The sequence below is a fragment of the Amphiprion ocellaris genome, chromosome 22, assembly GCF_022539595.1.
Source record: "Amphiprion ocellaris isolate individual 3 ecotype Okinawa chromosome 22, ASM2253959v1, whole genome shotgun sequence".
In the NCBI taxonomy this organism is placed as follows: Eukaryota; Metazoa; Chordata; class Actinopteri; family Pomacentridae; genus Amphiprion; species Amphiprion ocellaris.
The window spans coordinates 2445621-2466365 of record NC_072787.1 but is presented as its reverse complement, the minus strand read 5'-3'; the positions used below and the strand labels follow the sequence as shown (position 1 = coordinate 2466365).

Genomic DNA, 20745 nt, shown 5'->3' with positions numbered 1-20745 from the left:
GAGAAGGAGGTGAAGTGGGACTGAGCTGATGGAGGTCCCAGAGCTGGTAGGGGAGGAGCAAGCTTGAGAAGATGAAGGTAGAAGTTTAGGTTGGAGGAGGATGGGAGGAGATGGTGGACCTGGTCTCTCCAGCGTGTGCAGTAGGAGGAATGGAAAAAACAATGGCGACGATCACAGTGAACTCCTGTGGCAGATAGCGTGATCTCAGGCTAACTGCTAACAGTTCAATGTCCTGCTATAGATGTGTTCTCTGATGGTAACAAGTGCAGGGTTACACCGTCTGTCATTCACAAGCAGAGCAAGTCCTCCACCACTCCTCTTACCACTCGTATAGTCATGAAGCCTCTGACTCTGCTGTTATTCTCTGTAATACAGTCTTTCAGCCATGTTTCTGTGTAAAACATGAGGCTGCTTTCCCAGTAGGGTCTTTGGCTCCTGACGAGTGTCTCAAACTCCTTCTTATTACCCATAGAGCCAACATTTCCAATGATAACAGACGGAAGAGGCAGTCTTTAAGCCTCTCTCCAAACTATCTCTAACTTCCTCCTGTTCCTTTTTACTACAGCTCATCTCCCTCTATGTCTCTTCCATAGTAATTCCTTTGGAATATCATGTCTCATCCTGGCAGTTATTGGGATCTCAGTGAGGTCAGAGGCTCCTGTCAGAGTAAACAACAGCTGGCTGGCTCTGTTACTCCACAGGTAGAACTCCACCAAGCAGCAGTAGCAACGGTCTTTTCTACTCCATTTCTTCTTCTCACTCCTCCAAGATAATCTTAAAAAGTACAATAAAAGAACACTTAAACCACCGATGATTGTAAAAAACACGTTTGGCATCAAGAAAAAACACACTAAACTGAAAAACACAGGACTAAAAAGCTGCCATAACAGGCTGCTGCATCACCGTTGCCCTCTTGTTTTCTTTCGAACAGTCAACCAGAAAAGAATAAATTAAAAAAAGATGTAAATACTGAAATACTGATGTGAATTTACTTTTGAAAAGTGATTTTTCAGTGCTGTGGACCCCACTAGCAAAACCCATTTAATCTCCATGTTATTAGAAAAAACAAAGCTGTTTTCATTTCAAAATTCTTCTCTATGACTTCTTGTCTTTCTCATTTTCTGATCTGAACTTCTGCAATGGAGGTTTAGCACCAAGTTTAAGTACAAAATCCCTTGATTAAGGTGAAAGAAAAACCAGATGTGGAAACTAATGTTCATTTTGTTGGCCCATTCATATACTATCCAACCTCCTTTCTACTTTTTTAGAGAAGTAAAGAAATCGATTTACTGATTAATTTCACTACAGTTTAAGGGCCTGAAGCAACTGATTATGCAGTTTTCTCATTTGTTTTGATTGCATCATTATTGACAGGCACTTTAGTACCAACAACGACAGGCTGCAGCACGTCTGCAACAGAAGATAAACTCATTGTCATCCTGTTCACTTACTGCTGTATATAATGAAGTGAATTTAAAGGCATCACCGTTTACACAGTTTAATGTTTAGTGCTGGTTCTGCTAGTTGTTTGTTCAGTAGAACATTCAGCAAAAACAAAAAAAAAAAGCTACTGCGAGCCCTGCACATAAAGTTAACAGCTCAGCATCCTATTTTAAACTGATTTAACAGATTATTATTACTTGTGTCTGTCTTTTAAGATGGTTTTAAAGAAGAAGTAGTGAATCCCAGTTTAGCTAACACCACTGCTCTTTGGCCACCAGTTTGGACCCGGAGCTCCACAGCTGAAAGTGAAGTGTGATTTGATCAGTGACAGCTGTGACTCCAGTTTGTCGACAGAAGTCTGTTCATTCATGTGCTGAACTCTTTCCCTACTTTCTTTTTTTTTTCAACGATATGAGCGACACAGTAAATTTCAACTTTCCCCACACACAAGTGTTGCACAAATTTCTGGAGATGTTCTATCATTCTTCACAGACTATTTTGTTATTATTTTGTTATTACTATTTTGTTTGTTGGGACGTTTGCGCTGCTCTACTTTTCTCTTGAAAATACCTCAAAGGTCTTTCTTGGATTAAAGACAGGCAACATACTTGACGAGGTCATAGTTTCCACATTTTACTTCTGTTAAAACGCTATGATTTTGACAGTGAGCTGCTGAAATATTCCTCGTCTACTGAACTTCTGCAGACTAAGATTCATCCATCAGCCTGTATTTTGGTAGATCCACAGCCAATCATGGTGTATCCAAAAATGTCATCTCACCAAACAGCCCAGTATCATTACACTTCCACCAGGGTCATACCAATCATTCATAGTAATCTGAGGTTGAAAGATTTGCTCTTTTTTGATCAAAAACAATGTTCCACATATTCATCTTTTTTTGTTGTTGTTGGATACTGCCCATTTAGTGTAATGTTATGCAATGTCCTTCACACTGTCAGAGATGTCACAGAACTGTCCATTTATAACCCCTGTCAGATGTACTTGCCAACCTCTTTATCACAGCTATATGTATCCTTTATGTATCCTGTATAAATTTCCATTTTTGTGAAGTCTCACAATTAGGTTTTGTAAACATTCCTGAAATTATGTTCCATTCGTGGCCATTTGGATACAGACAAGCAGATAAACACAGTCCATAATTCCAAAACTGAGAAAGCTCTGGTGTTCATGTCATTTTATATACAAATTCATACCATTGGGCCAATTGGAAATCATAGTTGTTCTCAATTTTGTTTTGGTGATCACAGGTCTTCTAAATTTGCATGTCAGTGATCACAGGTATATTCTCTTTTTGCTTCATAAACGTTTCTACTTTGTGGGGTATATTTTCAATGTTGTCTTTTTAAGGAATGGTTTAGGATCATTAATGAAAGGGAATGCTCGACTCAGCAGCCTAGAATTAATGCAATTATTGAGACGGGATACAATTTTAATAATTTGACACTTGACTGACAGTAGGCAGTGTTTTCATACATGTTGAGCTCTTATTTTAAACATTACCTGCTCTGGAGGAGGTCAGATGTGCAGCATAACTTACCATAGGAAGTGCTCCATGAAGAAGTTAACCACTGCTGAAAACCAAGAGTTAAACCTGAAGTTACCTTGTTTAACCCAAATCCTGTTTAGGCCAGCGATGTTACAGACTGTGAGAAATGGCACAGATTTAGACTCACAACATTTCACGAGTAACTTTACTGCTTTGGTTCTATCTTACCACTCTGGGTGTGTTGTTTTCAGAGAAAAAGTCTCTGGGCACTACATGCCTAGCAGCAAACTACAGACAGACACAGTTCCAGACAAGCTGGTGAACATAATTGAGCATTTGACAGCTACAGAGCTACATGGTTGCCTTAGGTGTTGGAAGAGACAAAAAAAAAAAAAAACAAACAAACAAAACGCTACCTTACCTCCATCAGATGGAGGCCTTTTAAACATTCAAAGTAGTCTGTGTTCCAAACATCCAAGCATGGCTCCGGCAGTTGTCAAAATTCGAAACACTTATTGAAACATAAAATCATTGTTTAATAAATTTACACAAAAGCAAGACAGCAACACACAAGTAACAACACAGAAAATTAATCCATGCATTTTTTTTTTTTGTCGTTTTAAGAGGAAGTAAATGAGTAAATGTGCATTTAGGTTAGAAAAAAATGACCAATCGGGCTTGTAAGCTCGTTCTGTTGGTTTTACTTCCACCTCTCAGCTGAAAGAAATCAGCGAATGGTTGAAATTAGTCCCACTGTGAGATAGAATGTGTGCATGAGCACAAGATGTGCGCCTCTCTTCCTGAGTATGTGCTCATCAGAGAAAGCTCAAGTATTGGCTGTCTCCAGCACACCCCCCCTTCCACCAGCCGTCCAATCAGAGTCAGAGGCTGCCAGGCAGAGCTGCCAGTGTGAGGCTGCACTCAGAAACAGAGCCGAGTCCTCTGCATTAGCCCGTCTCACTATCTCAGGTAGGTCCACTAACACTGACACACATCTAAAAGTTTCAGGTGGTTTTCCTTTGTCTGAGCGTAGATTCTGACTGGATTATGTGCCTCAGCTTCCAAAATGGAAATCATGGCATGAATTTGTTGTTGATGTTGATGGAGGGATGCTGCTAGCCTAACAGCAGACTAGAGTTACTGAGTTGATGTGTATCTGTGTATTGACAAATTGCAGTAGTGTGTGTGCATGTGTGTGGTTGAGTGGGCTTTGAGGGTGTGAATAAGTAGTGAGGTTAAACTGTCCTTGAATGGAGTGGATAAATGCCTATGTTTTTATGAGCTACGTTCTTGATGATAGAAATTGTATTTTCAGTTTGGAAGTGAATGTTGGTATTAAAGGATGGAATAAATACTTACAAAAGGCTGGTTAGTCCAATTCTTCGCTATAGTTATTTGACCCTGTAGATAGCTAGGTTGGACTTTGTCACGTTTAGAGATACGCCTCAAGCAATACTCCGTCTTTGAGGGTCTAGTTTAGCAATTTGGGTTGGCAGACATCCATGAGGAGCAGTATTTATGTGTTTGGATAATCGTTAGCGCTGAGAATAGACAGCGACCTTCAGAGGCCTCTATTTGAAGAGAATAAGAAATGTTTCTTAATATGCTTTTACTGGGGGGGGGGTGTTTTAATAGTATTGATCAGCTTACATACATCAGAATGTATATTTCTGTTGTGTAAAAATAGCTGGAAATTTGTGAAACTATACATTATCATCATCTGGTACATCATCTCCTTTATTGGTCTTTAGTGTTTTTGTCAGTCCATTCAAGCAGGGTGTCATGTAGTGCAGGGCAAATCTAATAAGCAGTCAGTCAGTCAGTCAGTCAATCAGTCAGTCAGTCAGTCCATCCAGCCATCCATCCATCCATCCATCATCCGTCCATCCATCCATCCAGTTATGAACTGCATTGATAGTTTGTAATTGAATGGTATGTTTATACAAGGGCTGCATAGTGGCGTAGTGGTTAGCACTTTCGCCTTGCAGCGAGAAGATCCCTGGTTCGCGTCCCGGCTTTCCCGGGATCTTTCTGCATGGAGTTTGCATGTTCTCCCTGTGCATGCGTGGGTTTTCTCCGGGTACTCCGGCTTCCTCCCACAGTCCAAAAATATGCTGAGGTTAATTGATCATTCTAAATTGCCCGTAGGTGTGAATGTGAGAGTGATTGTTTGTCTCTGTATGTAGCCCTGTGACAGACTGGTGACCTGTCTAGGGTGTCCCCTGCCTTCGCCCGAGTCAGCTGGGATAGACTCCAGCCCCCCCATGACCCTAGTGAGGATTAAGCGGTGTATAGATAATGGATGGATGAATGTTTATACAATAAACATATTATTCAATTAAAAACTATCAATGCAGTTCATGGAGTTCAATGGAGCTCTATGAAACAGTGGAAATGATAAATTGTTAGCCCTACTTTCTTATTTCACCAGTTTCAGTAGTGCTTTCTCCAGAGACAGTATAATAAAGGTGCTGAAATATTTGCAGTTTAGCCTGCAGCTGTCTTGCACAGTCTTCTGCAATGATTGCACAGGAATTCTTGATGTAAAAAGCTCCTAGAAAATGTAAACTCTTCCACATGTCAGTGCCTGTGTGTGGCTGCATCAAAGACTTTAGTCACACATGCATCTGCATTCTCTGGACAGATTTTTATTCCTCTCAGTAAACTGTCACCATTGCCATTATTTGTATCTTCTGATATCCACCGATCAGCCACAACATTCTGACCACTGACAGGTGAAATGAATAACACCACAAAAACTGCTCAGCGGTGAGCCAGGGAACACGACAGCTAAGCTGTTCAACTGGGTTCCACACTCCCTAGATCCAGATCTTATTGAGCATCTGTGGGATGGTCCAGGATCAGTCTGATCTAGGTAGATCCCACCCTGCAACCCACAGAACCCACAGAACTCACTGCTACCATCCTGGTACCACAGGACATCCCCAGAGGTCCTGAATCCATGAACCACTGGGTCAGAGGAGTTTTAGATCAGTGTACATGTGAACGCAGCCAAGGCCATCTCTCCAAAACATAGTCCTGTTTCCATCACTTCAGAGGACATTACCATCAATTAATGCTTTTCAAGTCTACAGACATGATTCTCCATCAGTTTGATAAGATTTTCATCTATTACAGCTGTTGATGATGAGAATGAAGTACAGGGAGGGAGGAGAGGCAATTCCCCATCTGCATCCCAGAGTGGTTACTTTGTGAACATCAGTGTGTATGTATGTGTGCATGGGTGGGTGTGTTTTTGTGTGTGGGTGGGTCGTTATAATGAAGGAATGTCTTTTATACCTGCTGCTAGTTTGAAGAGAAAGGACATCCTGACAACCCTTGCCTTTTATTTAGTGCTGCAAGGCTGGAACATACAAAAAATGAGGTGATTTTATTTATTATAAGTAAGGACATTCAGTGAATTCATTCATTTTAATTAAAGAAAACTATTTGCTTGTGCATTTACATTGCTACATCTAAATCTTCAATGGATAAATTCAATATCGAAAGTCTGAAGCATTTTCCTGAAGCTGATCAATGCATGGATTTCAGATGTATTAGATGAATGAAGGTTGAAAGAAGCCTTTTCATTTGCGATGTAACTGCTGTTACATAAACTCTAGACCACTGATACAAGAGCCACTGCATTTCAAGGTCTCTCGGACTTAAACCAATCACTCCTTATTTCAAGATGATGGTACTGACACGTGTTCAACTGCACAACTTCACATGGCCGCACTAGAAAATGCAGACTGATTTTCAATCCACCCTCTCAGTTCTTCAAGTGTAGACTGTGGACCCTTGTGAATATCCAGCAAAGATGCACGGGATTTCCAACAGTAGATTTACCAGGATTTTTGTAGCCTTCGTAATGCTCTTGATGTATAGATGTGGACACAATTGTGATTTGGATTGGCATAAACTTTGGTGTCTGTCAGTCTGTCGTTAGGAAACAGCCTCGGGGAGCCTCATCGCCACTTCCAACCACAGCTTAATGACAGTTCTGTCAATATTTGCTCTGTGTGTGTGTGTGTGTGTGTGTGTGTGTGTGTGTGTGTGTGTGTTAGTTTACCCCCCATAAGGTCACCACTCCAACAAAGTGTCACCATATGAACGCCATACAGTGTTTGTGTTAGTTGGAAGCTGTTCTGTGGATATGATGTCTCTGTGGATGATCTACTGCATGTTGACGGTAGCTGGGTCAATATATAATTGGGGGACTTTTTCTAACATAGCTCACAGGTATCACAGTCGGCATTTTTGCTGTTTTCAGGCCTAAAATCAACATAGTCGCCTATAATCAAACACCACGACACTTTAGAGAAAAATTCTTATAAAATATAAAAAATATACAATTGCGTACAATTGAAATTGACAGTTATTTATAAAGATATTGTAGTAAACCTGCTGACTACTTTATATTAAATAATTCAGAAAGCCTTGGAGTCTGGCCAGTCTTTTCTTCAGGAGGAAATGACATCATGTGGAGCAGGTCATGTGATCTGGAATTAACACACTTCCTGGACAGGTGTTTTTGTAATGAGGAACTTAGTGGAAAGTGATTTCTCAAACACAGATACAATTTGTTATTTTCCATATAAAATTTTATATTTTGCCAAAACAGAAATATCTGTCATGATTATCTGAACATAATAAAAAGAACACAAAACTATTTCTGAATCAGCTCATTTTATTATTGTTTAGGTAAATAGAAGGTGGTTGTTACTAAATTCAGACGGTTATTTAGTTGACATTTTAGTGATATCCAGCCGTTTTTATTAAAAAGTGATTGTTTCCATAATAAATAATTATGGAATTTGTTAAGACATGATCATAATGAATAAAAAACATGAGTTTTTTTATTTTTAATAAAAAATATTTGAAAGATATATCCCATGGACTTCTAAAGTCCCTCAGTTATAGATTGATCCATAGACACTTCACAGAGAGATAGAATTGATAGAACAGTGTGGCTTAATGATAACACTTTAATAATTTCTGTACAACAACTTAGCTTGATGCCACAGTATAAATAAACATACCAAGCTTTATTACACATACAGTACCTGTTTGTACAATTTATTGTTGGTTAGATTTTTTTTCACTGAATTAGTTAGAAAAACAGGGCTGCACAGTGGCGTGGTGGTTAGCATTTTTGCCTTGCAGCTAGAAGATCCCTGGTTCAGATCCCAGCTTTCCTGGGATCTTTCTGCATGGAGTGTCCATGTTCTCCGGTCCATATGTGGGTTTTCTCCAGGTTCTCCAGCTTCCTCCCACAGTCCACAAACATGCTGAGGTTAATTGGTGATTCTAAATTGTCTGTAGGTGTGAATGTGAGTGTGATTGTTTGTCTCTATGTGTAGCCCTGTGATAGACTGTTACCTGTCCAGGTGAACCTGTGATAGACTGTTACCTGTCCAGGTGTCCCCTGCCTTCACCCTCAGTCAGCTGGGATAGACTCCAGCCCCCCATGACCCTGATGAGGAATAAGGAGTGTATAGATGGATGGATGGATGGATGGATGGATGGATGGATGGATGGATGGATGGATGGATGGATGGATGGGATAGAAAAACAGAGTATGGCTCACCTAGACTTCAGACACTGTATACCTTTCATTATATAAAAACTTTCATAAGTAATTTCAGAATTTTGAGGATATTTTGAGTGATGTTGGGTTGGACTCTAAAGAAAGCTGCCAGGCTTACTTTTAGAGTGGCACCAGTATGTTAATCCATCGATATGCAGTTCACTGCAAAAATTCCCTGAGGAGAAAATTGCAGTATGTAGAGAATACCCACTATAATGCTTTCAAAACCATGTTTTTCAGACACTTTCCACAACCACATAAAAACCATCAAACAAGAGAATAAAATGAAGTTTTAAAAAAATTGAGCTCATGCTTGACATCCATTTTCACTCAGACTCTTGCAGCATTCTTTCCTCTGACTGAATGTGTAAGTCAGACTCATGGTTATGACTCAACACTGCCATGAAGCATGCCTACATGAAGACATGTCAGAGTTTTAGATTTGTTTCACTGTGCAGCTCCTTCACCCGAGGTGTGTGATGGAGAGACACCACAGGTCTTTATTTCCAAACACACCCCCACATCAAAACAAACAAACAAAAAATCATACATCTCTTTGCTACAATATCAACAGATTATTTGAATTGTGCACTATTCATTTTTCTATGTCCACTAGAATAAATTCTGTTTCATTAGATCTGAACTTACATACAACTTGTGCAATAATTTAACTCTATCAGTATTTCTATTCATTAAAAAAAATCTGGGCAATACCACTGATATATCCAGCAATTGTTGTTATAGTAGTCATTTTTAGATATAATAGTAATTATGTGTATTTTGGTTGATATGTATTTTTTATACTACATTCCTTAAATATTTGCTGCTGTAACAATGCAAATTGTCCCACTGTGGGATTAATAAAGGGTTATCTTATTTTATCTTATCTTATCTTATCTTATCTTATCTTACCTTACCTTACCTTACCTTACCTTACCTTACCTTACCTTACCTTACCTTACCTTATCTTATCTGCTGTGGGGATGCTGTAGTAAATTAATCCTGTGTCTGGAATCAACTTTTGAACACAGTCAATCCTAACTGCAGTGTAGATCCATGTGGAGTTTTTATGTCAAGGTAGCTCACCCACATCTCCAATCTTGTCTCACTGATTGGACTCCAGGAGGTTGTATTTGTTCATACTTGTAACTCTGAAAAAGATCCGACCACATTTTTAGACAAATGTATACATAAATGCAGACAGCCAGGGAGTGAAGTCATCAAGCTTTTGAATTTACTGATATTAATTTTTTTCTTGTATGTATCACGTCTATCCGCTATTTTCCATGCCACTTACATGCAGCACTGCTTCCCATCACATTTAACAGTCTGCAGATGAGGTGGTGAGGGGAAGCAGGAGGGAGGAGGTGACAGCTCAGCATTGCAATAAGTGTCAGGCATGTTGATGGTTACCATGGTGCTCAGTGTGTTGCATGTGGAGTGTTCAGTGCGTCTGTGCATGTTATTACTTGTACGCATTTATGTCAGTTAAACATTTCACTGGCAAACTGATGACTGTGACTGGCCAATTGTGGATGAAAAGAGAGAGAAAATCATTAATTTACTACTCTATTAAAGTGAGCACTAAATTATGTTAATGACAAAGTCTCACAAGAAGACACCTCCTTAGATAAGATCATCAGGATATCAAGACATTCTATGCATTTTATTTACTTACAATGAAGAATGTGGACAGAAGCATAGAGGCTTGATGATTTCTAAAACAATTGACTACACTGTAAGCCATTTCATTTGATGCTACTGTCACATGTTGGGGTTTGGGAGGGACAGAAAGGAAAAACTCAGTATGGCCTTTTTCTTTTTGGTATGTCATTTATTGTGTGAACAGTCCTCACCAATAACCACCTGACTAAGGTATCATATGCAGAAAAATCAACTGAAAACTGTGTTGTAATTAGTAGAAAACGATATTTTGCACTGCTACACTAGGCAGCAGGACATTCTGGAGTGTTTAATTCTGCTCAAGTTAACTCACACAGTAAGATGATGATATTGATTTGTGAGTGATTCAAGCGTTGTTACAAAAACTACTGCAGCTCAGATACTGATGCCAGTCTCTGGTTATACTCTGCTTGGTCACATTATGCAGTGATATATAGTAAGGAATGTGACTGCTGTGACTGATGATCTGACCAAAGACAGATGTGGAGAAAGGTGGAAGGAGAGAGTGGACAAAAGCTGGCAGTAATTGGCATCTGGAGTCAGCAGCCATGGGTATCCTGTTAAATACTTAGCTTTGGACTGAAAAGAGCTCACAGGCGCTGGTGAGCTGATGTCCCAAAGCTTGGCAGCAGGAGCACATGACCTCAGCTGCAGAGAGATACGGATTCAACGGAGCTTTCCTTTTATCTGCCTAGCTGGTCAACAGTTAGGCACATTCAATTTGTCATACAATGTGAAGAATCCCTGTGGTTTCCACAGCACATATCTGCAGAGCAGACATTTCCCAGCTCTTTAGAATGGCAGAAGATATGCATGTACACTACCATTCAAAGGTTTGGGGTCTTCCAGGCAATTCCATGTTTTCCATGAAAACTCCCACTTTTATCCATGTGCTAACATAACTGCACAAGGGTTTTCTAATCATCAATTAGCCTTCAACACCATTAGCTAACACAATGTAGCATTAGAACACAGGAGTGATGGTTGCTGGAAATGTTCCTCTGTACCCCTATGGAGATATTCCATTAAAAATCAATTAGAATAGTCATTTACCACATTAACAATGTCTAGACTGGATTTCTGATTCATCTTCATTTAAAAAAATAATTGCTTTTCTCTCAAAAATAAGGACATTTCTAAGTAACAATGTGTCTATCAAGACAGGCACAGTTGTGAACAAAAGTTTGCGTGGTTCAAATACTATTCATATAATGGCAGTCCTGAGTTTTCAATGACTTCTATAACTCTGTATTTTCTGTGATGGAATAATTGAATGGATTCAAGCTTCAAAGATTTGAGGTGTGCCTGAGGTTATTATTAAGCTGCAGTGTGAATCCTCCTCCACAAACCTGCAAACTATAGGATGGAGCATGCCTCTGAAGAATGGACCTCTACTCTCAGGACTGTCTAACTGTGCTTTAGATACAACTGATCCAGTTTCTGCAAAGTGCTGGGAGTACCAGGTACTGCCCCTTTAGAAATCTTGAGTCCAGTCATGACCTGCTGCTGAGAAAGAATCTAATTTGACTTCTGACACTTTCACTTAGTTTGGATGCCATGGTTCCCATGATCACAGTAGTACCTGATGAGCAATGTTCTGCTGGAAACCTGAGGAACAGCCAATTTCCTAACAGGTGAACAATGGCTGCAGGCTGATTTAGTTGAACAAGCCTCTGACAAGTTGATCAAATGTACATGAGTGGCATCTGAATGCTGCTACAGGTGAAGGTCCCAATTCAAGGAAGTCAGACTTTTTGTACAAAGGAATTAACGTTGCTTTTTTTCAATTGCTGACATAGTAATGGAGCAGAATCTAAAATATTTCTAATGTACTTTTTGCATGTCAGAACTTCTTGTGTTTTTAAATGTTTTTCAATCCTCAAACTTTATGACAGATGACTTTATATGACAGATGTCTGTTGTGGTTTCAGACGTGGACCCCACTGTACATACATTTGCTTATACAGATACTTTGTGTGACACTTTTTCATTGCAAAACTTGCATAATAAAGATATTCAGTATTTAAATGTGTGTAGGCCAAAACACAGAGCATTAAGCATCAAATTTGTGTTTCAGTAGCAAATCTTAGCAAAATTAAATATTTTCCAGGGTATTATGCTAGCTGGCATTTTTAATGTTAAAATATATAGTGAGCACTACACTGCTGTGATCATTCTCTAATTGTTTCTTCAGAGGGCAGTTTTCTTTCAGAGACATTTTGCTCAGAGAAGGAAACAGAGGAGCAAATAAAAGTCCTCCAAATTCCTCTGTGCTTTAGAGTACCATCCAAATACAATGAAAACACATCAACAAGTTCCTTCATTTAATGCACGCTGCAAATTATTATGCTGCTGTCTAAATGCTCACTAGAACACCAAATATCTGGAAAACAGTCGTCAACAACTGCACAGTTTCTTCCTTGGAAGAACTTGGAACGATTAGGTACAATTTACATTGGTCAACTGACAGCCACAGACGCAACACTGAACTCAATAAGTAAACAAAATTTATTAAAGTGGTGTTTATATGGCTATGTGTGAGGACTGGACTGTGTTTCAAGGAGACTGAGGTGATGTACATCCTTGTATTAGGCTGTAATAAAATAAAAGATTAAGATTGGTCTAAAAATTGATAAATGTGAGGAAAAAATCACTATCAGAAAAATCAAAGACTTAATCACTCTTGCAAATTTGATAAAGTAATGGTCACTTTCTACTTTTTTTAAGTCCAAATTTCAACTCACAATATAGCCCAGATGGAAAACAGATCAAATGTCGACTCAGATAAATTGCTCAGAAAGTTTACATGTTGCTATATTTTTACAGTCATAGTTTCCCATAGTAAGCTGGGAGGAAAATGAGACATTCAGGGAAGGTATGTTAAATTTTAAGCTTGAAAAATAAATGTAATCAGTGATGGTTTTCACATTTGCTAGTTACGGTAATATTAATGACTGTGTGTGTGTGTGTGTGTGTGTGTGTGTGTGTGTGTGTGTGTGTGTGTGTGTGTCTGTGTGTACGTGTGTGGTGTGTACAGGGATTGTGGGCTCAGCTAATCATCTTTCAGGGACATTCTGGCAGTGTGTGGGAGGCAGACCCAGTCCCGCAGTCTTACATAAGAGCAGCTATAATGCCTTCGAATTCAGCTGCTTTTGATGTTCTTCCTCTCTCTGCACATAACCCACTTAGAGAAGCATTCATTCAGCCTTGCAGAGATCGTTTAAATGCCGTCCACGGACACCTTTAGTGTGCTCATTGCACTTCAAGGAGATTCTCTGAAATCACATTGGTGTGATTACTTTCACAATAACATGGTGGAGTGTTACTGAAACAGTCCAGTGTTCTTGTCTGAGGTGTTGCTGATGACAGTGAGGATTGTGATCATTTAGATGTGTTCAAAGCAAAATCTTCAGTTTCTGGTTTGTTTGGATAAAACAAGTTTTTCTTCTATATTCATTTCACAATAAATATACACATAATCAGGTTATGATGTGAAGATGCTGTCATGTGCTGTGTTACAAAGAGTGGAATATTTATTTCTTGTTTCTTTTTCTTTACACGAAAATGTTATTGTTGGGTATTTGGGGTATATCACAAATGCAAGTGCAAAGCAATTCAGAAAATGTAAATATACTTTACATACAACAAGACATTGGAATAAGATTAAGGTTATGAAGACTGCAAATAATTCCAGTTTTAACACTAGTATTGATTCCTATGCACAGAAGGATGAGGACATACAGCCATGCATTTAGTAAAGATACAAAAGAGAATTATTTTTAATCATTTTTCCATCACAGAATAAAAATGTCTTCTTTCCTTTCCACTTTTTTTGCTCAGAAAGCTACATTGGCAGAGAGAGAGGCAGATGGAAAAGAACTAAACGAAGGTTGCAGTACAACTGAGAATCACTCCGTCCCTGTCACCATGGAAACGACTGAACAATCAAGGCTGGTGATGAACTATGAAGTGGATGTCACTGTGGCTGATTCACCTGAGCAGGGGAATGATTTCAGTGCTGATGATGAGCAAGTTTGTATAGCAACAGCCCCATCAGATTCCCAGAGGGAAAAGGAAACACTTGGCACTTTATTAACTGATGTACCAACTACCACCTTTGGGACTGAGCTCTCTGAGGCCGGTCTTTTAACTGAAATGCCGAATCAGGTTCAGAAAGAAGCTTTGATATTAGAGCCAGGGCATGAAGAGCTCAACAAGAAGGAGTCTATCACCCTACCCATGTCTGACACACTCTCCAGTGCTGATAGTCTTTATGAAAATGAGGCCCATCAAAAGATGAAGGACATACCAGAACAAGATCCTGAGCAAGAACAAGTACCCAAGCCAGAGCAAAACCCTGAGCTAGAACAAGATCCCAAACCAGAGCAAAGTCCTGAGCCCAAGGAGGACACTAAGGTGGGGCTTTGTCCTGAGCCAGAGCAAGACTCTAAACCAGAGCAAGACCCTAAACTAGAGCAGTACCCTGAGCCAGAGCAGTACCCTGGGCCAGAGCAAGACCCTGAGCAAGAGTATTACTCTGAGCCAGAGCAAGACCCAGACCAAGAATTATACTCTGGACCTGATCAAGACCCTGAGCAAGGGCAATACCTTGAGCCAGAGCATGCGGCTGGTGATAATCTTAATCTTGTAGATGATGACTATAGCAATCTGGCAATACACACAGATGAAAACCCAGAGGCCCATGAATTCTTTTTCAACTCAGCAATAACAGAGGAGTCAATATTAGAGCAATGCATCAGAGAAGAGGCAATGTCAGATGTGTCCAATGAATCCTGCCATGACCCTGAACCTGACGAAATGGACGAATGCCTGAGAGTTGAGATTGCAGCAGCTTCATCAGATAGTGAAACAGATGAAAAATGGAGAACTATATTCTCCTCCTCAATAAATAAAGAGGATGATGACTCATATTTGGACAGTCTTCAGCTGAGTGCCCAGGAGCTCTTTGTGCAAAAAGTTGAGGTAACAGACTTTGAAGGTCAAGACAACAACAACTTTGACGAGGTCAGTTTTGCAGTCCCACAAGTGGAAGAAATTCTGGAACAACCGGAGGACATAATATCCTCTCCCACCCCACTACAAGAGGTTAAATATAACCCTTTAGGCCTTCAAGGTCTTTCCAAAATATCTGAGGATGACAGTGAAAATGGCAGAGATGCCAATCACAACCACCAACAACACATCAATGCAGATACAACCAAGAAGTTACCTAAAGACTTCTGTGTGATACAGGAGACTAAGAGTGAGAATGTTAGTACAGAGCATGTGGACTTCCAGTTGGCTCGTAAACAATGGCGTGAAATGGAGGAACAAACCAGAAACAAGATTGTCCTGCCTATGACCAAGCAGCAAAGCTTTCATGGCAGCCACAGCTTTATGTACACACCAGTGCGCAACATCGAAAGGACTCACAAGAAAGCACATGATCTGGAGAGCCTAAATCTGGTTGGGGATTATCCTCACACCCAATTCAGCCCTTGCTCAGAGGATTCTGGCCTGGATGATTCCAGTTACAGGTCCCCTTACGATGACCCAGAAACTTTAGTTGAAAAGGAGATTCGCATATCAATGGAAAGGGAGGAAACCTTCAAAAGAGAGAGGGGCATCTCTAGGATGGGCAAATCAACTGATTGTGCTCCAACTCGAAGTATCCCCAGATCCATAAGCACCCCACTGACACCATCATTCATTATTACCTCTTCACCCACCAAGGAACCACTGAAACATGAAGTGTCAGCAAACAATGTTATTATTCTTGACCCGAGCAATGATTACTCCTCCAGTCCCAGACATAGCAAAGACAACAAGGCAGTTCGTTCTGGTGAGTGGCGCTCAGAAGACAACAGCTCCAACCTTATCATCCTAGAGACATCTAATCTGATTATTCGCAGTGCCTCTGAGTTCTCCCTTAACAAAGCTTATGAGCAGCCCCAAGAAAAAATGTTCTTGAACAACCCGTTTTTCAAGTTGCGTTCAAGAAGCACAATATCACTGGTGGATGAAGAGATTAAGATGGTGAAGCAGAGAGAAGAAGAGCTGAGGAAGGAGAGGGCAAATCTCTATGGACAAGACATGTTCAGCAAAGAAAGGGTGTTGTCAAATCGTATGGACACTTTGGCATTTGATAATTCAGGTATGTAAGCAAATACTCACCATAGCATTTATAACAATGTGGACATTTTTCCCCTGTTTGTGTTTGTACATTTAAGCTACCAATGATTTTTGGTCTCTGTTCTTAGTTGACGTGCCAGTCAAGTGCAAGTCTTCTCCATCATCGCCGATGAAAACAGCGTACAGGATGGATCGTTCTGCTTTATCCTGTGATCACAGAGTAAGTTCTTGCTGAGACATTTCCTTTTTCCTATATTACATCCATCACATTTTGTATGACACCCAATGAAACCAATATTGTCATTACATATATGTAACATTTAATTTGTATGCACCTACTGTATTATGGGCACATTGTAATAATTTAAAAACAAGAAAAAAGGAAGACAATGAAACAGAAAGGTTGTAATTGCAAGATTACCAGTCAAAACTGACTTACTTATCCTACTTTTAGTCTAATAACCTGAGAGAGGAGGTGGAAGTGAAGGAGGAGAAGGAGGAGGAGGAGGAGATGAAGGAAATACTTTGAAAGCAGGTAAACAATCACTTGTCTCTCGCAGTTTCCAGAGGTCTACACAGGAGGAAGACGTAAGAGTGCCATGGCTCTGCGCTGGGAGGCTGGCGAGTTTACAAAAACTGACTGAAGAGGAGCAAGTCAGCTTTATGCCATCTAACCACATCAGCTGTCAGTGTTATTTTTATTCAAGTTAGATACGTTATTGCAATTGTTTGTTTCATGTTATAACATAACCTAAACTCTGCTTTTGTGATGCTTAGGGCAAACAATCAAAATGCTTGTGGCCACACTAGTCTGCACAAAGTCCATTAGGAACTACTAAACAAAGGGTTATACAGTGGGTATGAAAACTTACTTCTGGCCAAGGAGTGAACATTATTTTCATATGCCCACCTAGCTCTGGCATTTCCTTGACTTCTGAATGAACAGTTATAGCTGGAAGGCTGCTGGTTTCAGCCCTTACTAGACTATAACCTCAACTATTGTTAAAGTTGTAAAGGCATTTTCATTACAAGATTGATAAAGATAGTGCCAACATATATTTAAATGAAATTATGAATAATAAATGCTATTTTTTGACTATTTTTGACTATGATAAATAGCCATGCAACGGCCAACAGTAACAGCCAACAGAGACCGAGAGTTATCAGCCTATATGTAATGTAATAATTTTCAATAAGGCATGCCACCTTGTGAATTACTCCTTGCCTATTGAGGAACTGTTTGAAAAAAGGTCAAAGCCAGAAGTACAGACGCTCAAAAAACTGTAAATGAAATAAAAAGATTTGGAAAAACTATTGTTGTAAAGAACAGTAATGTTACATATGCAGTACTCTCATGGCATATGTACAGCTAAATAGTTATTGGTTGCTGTAACTTTAAAGCACAGCAAAAACTAATAACATCATTTAACAATGTTAACCTGGGCAAATGTCCTGGAACACCTCGGTTCATATTCTATCTCCAAGTGATGTAATCAATGTGCACAGACCAAATTGCCAGTGGAAGCAATTGGACAGACCAACAAACAATTGAAGCAATGAAAGTGTGTAAAAAAATGCATCAGTAACGCTATTCTGTACAGTCATTGTATCAAGCCAGGTCGGTGTCAGATAAACGTTTGTAATTGTTCTGATGTGGGCCAGTCATGACAAGAGGGGGGTCATTACATTCAGCCAGAGATAACAAAGTGTGAACTGTTGTTAGAGTCATCAGGTGCCTAGGCGGTGTGAGTCAAACCAGTCCAGTGGTCGATGAATTTTTTGCTGATACTGTGTGCAGTGTGTCTTGCTCTTGTGCTGAAGTCTACTTGATGTCACAGAGACCTTCTTGTGCATTGGCCTTACACGGAAGGCCAGAGGATTTTGCTGCCCATCCTGTTATGTGGCCAGTATGGATAGGAGGAATGCTTGCAGGGACCAAGACCTTTCAACACATTTTCAACATATGACATGTGACTATTAATAAAGATTTGACAAAATCTGAACGTATCTATTGTATAAAACCTCAATTTTTCTGACAGTACATTGAAAGCATTTGGTGGGTTTTTTTTTTGCTACGGTGTCTGAATGTTGCTGAAAAATGTATTGTAGAGTCCACTCTTTGCTATAAATGTAAAACAAATTTGAAAAACATTTTCGGTGTTACTGTATGTCTTTATATAGACAATGCTACATTGTTCATTGTATAAAAAAATTGCATTTTGGTACTGTACTTTTTTGCTGTAACTTATATTTCAGGGTGAGCTGGATGGACATAAAATAGCACAATAAACTAAATATATAATATCTATACATTTCATAGAATCAATGTAGTTCAGTCGAACACCTTGCACAGTGAATGTCAAGACAACCTGAACTAGTTGTAAATGACTGAGGACAATCTAAAAAGTACAGGTTGTTGTGAACAGTTTTGTCACAGTGAATAAAACCAGAGGACCAGTGAGACTATGCCAATCATTGTCTGAAATCTTAACCAGTGCTATGAACATTCCAAACAACAAACTATATGTCCATCAATGAAGTTATCTTTTGTACTCCAAGATTATAAATGAATCCTGAGCTACAGTATACTAATATCCAACGTTTAACAGTTCTTTCAGTGAATATCTAACAGAGATTTGTATGTCAGTATCATTTTTTTCTAATTTACTAAATTCATTTAATAACCTCATGACCAAATGAACAAGCACTGCTGATTTTAAATGTATATCACATCTTACATAGCCTTGATATTTCCAGCTACTCTGAAAAGCAGATTATAAAAGCCTGGTACTTTCTTAATCTTAGATTCCACTGACCTTTAACAGCTTTGTTTTACATCTTATGTTTGTATGCTTAACTGAAAGATTGCTTGCTGATGTTTAAACATTTTGTGATTAACCCCTGTTGTGGCTTTTGGGGTGTATTGGGCTCTTTATGATTTATTATGCAGGGGCTTTTCACTGTGTATTCCTCATGCAAGTATTGAAGAGATTCACGCAACAATAAAAATGTACATTAGAAATGTTGGCTATATTTGTTTATGTACGTGAACTATTGTGCCAATTATAAGATTACTTGTGTTCAAAAATGACATTTAGCCTGTGAGTGGTTAATAAGGGAAGTTGCTTAATTGTCCTAAATGGAAATGGATCTTTTTTTCCTGGTATGAACATAGACAAAGGATCTCAAAGTCTTTAAAAACTATTTCTCTTGCCTCCTCTAGGTCAAAGAACAGTTTTCTGAACTGTTTTGAGTTTTGTCAGAAGAATTAAAGAATGTGGTGAAATTTACATTAAGGATTGAGTTAAGAAAATTTTGTTAAATTTTAAAGGCAAACGTATTAAGATGGTTAGTTTCGCTGCAGTAAAATAGATCCACTTCTTTAAAATATCTGCTGTTGAATTGTAAGACTGCCTTTACATTTTTTGCTTAGTTGATCAGCTGTGACAGACACTAACAGTTTGGGTAACAATACTAATGTTCACATTTGCTTTTTATACCAAATACGTTTGTTATTATTGCTATTTCTTATTGATAAATTACAATTATTTATATGAATAATGGGCAAAACAACAACAAATGGTCTCATTCAACCCATGTAAAGTAGCTGTTTGTGATAAGACAAAACCATGGCAACAAGACTAATTACATATTTGGATATTATCACTACATAGAGAATTTATATTTTTTTAATGTAGCAAAGAGTAAAATATGAGGAGTGCTTATTCAAACAGCTTTAAAGTACACTTTATTGGGTTCCCAGGAATGCATGCACTAAGTCTGAAGTAGACTTAAAGAATGGTCGTTGAGAAAACAAAAGCACAGGCAGACACACACACAGGGATAGGCATTTTTCAGACAGGATATTTAACCTTGGCACTTGGTCAGTTTGTTAAAGTGACGGCATTCTGAAAGTCAGACGTTCTCTTTTATGCTCATGTTTCTCACAGATTCATTCCAACAAACCCACCACAGTGCAAGGAGAGCCACAGCACAGCAATATGTCACACACATGAGACTGAACAGTAATTCAAGTGATGTATAATACATAATTATTAAATTAATAAAAGCATAATCTATAATAAAAGCAAGCTTTTTTAATTGTCCAAATAACTAATAGTCTAGTTTACTAATGATTTCTTAAACACAGGAAATTCTGTTCACATGTGATAATAATCAGTAAAACAGTAAAGTATCTAGTAATAAAGTACACAGTGTGACTTGGTGTTAGATCCTTGTTGATCTCGTCTCTATGCTGAGGACAATTTGTAATCAAAAGCAATTAATTAAGTTATTGTAGTGGTTCTATGTGTGTAAATGCTCATATGGATTCTGGTACCTTCTGATGTTGCATGTACGCTACTGGATGACGCTACAAAAGTTTTAGAAC

At 39.0% G+C, this 20745-nt stretch overlaps 1 protein-coding gene across 3 annotated transcripts in view; it reads left to right on the top strand.

Annotated features, from left to right (window-relative positions):
• palmdb (palmdelphin b) overlaps positions 1–19377 on the top strand; it is a 47039-nt gene extending 27662 nt beyond the window's left edge. The window contains exons 1-4 of one of the 3 annotated variants that reach the window (XM_023280253.3): positions 2703–3919; positions 14064–16377; positions 16484–16575; positions 16916–19377. In XM_023280253.3, the coding sequence (XP_023136021.1) occupies positions 14151–16377; positions 16484–16575; positions 16916–16999 (2403 nt within the window). In that variant the 5' untranslated portion in view covers positions 2703–3919; positions 14064–14150 and the 3' untranslated portion in view covers positions 17000–19377. Of the gene's footprint in view, positions 1–2702; positions 3920–14063; positions 16378–16483; positions 16576–16809 lie in introns of those variants that run through there. The other 2 variants (XM_055007020.1, XM_055007019.1) reach the window with 2 other exon arrangements.
• Positions 19378–20745: the final 1368 nt, after the last annotated feature.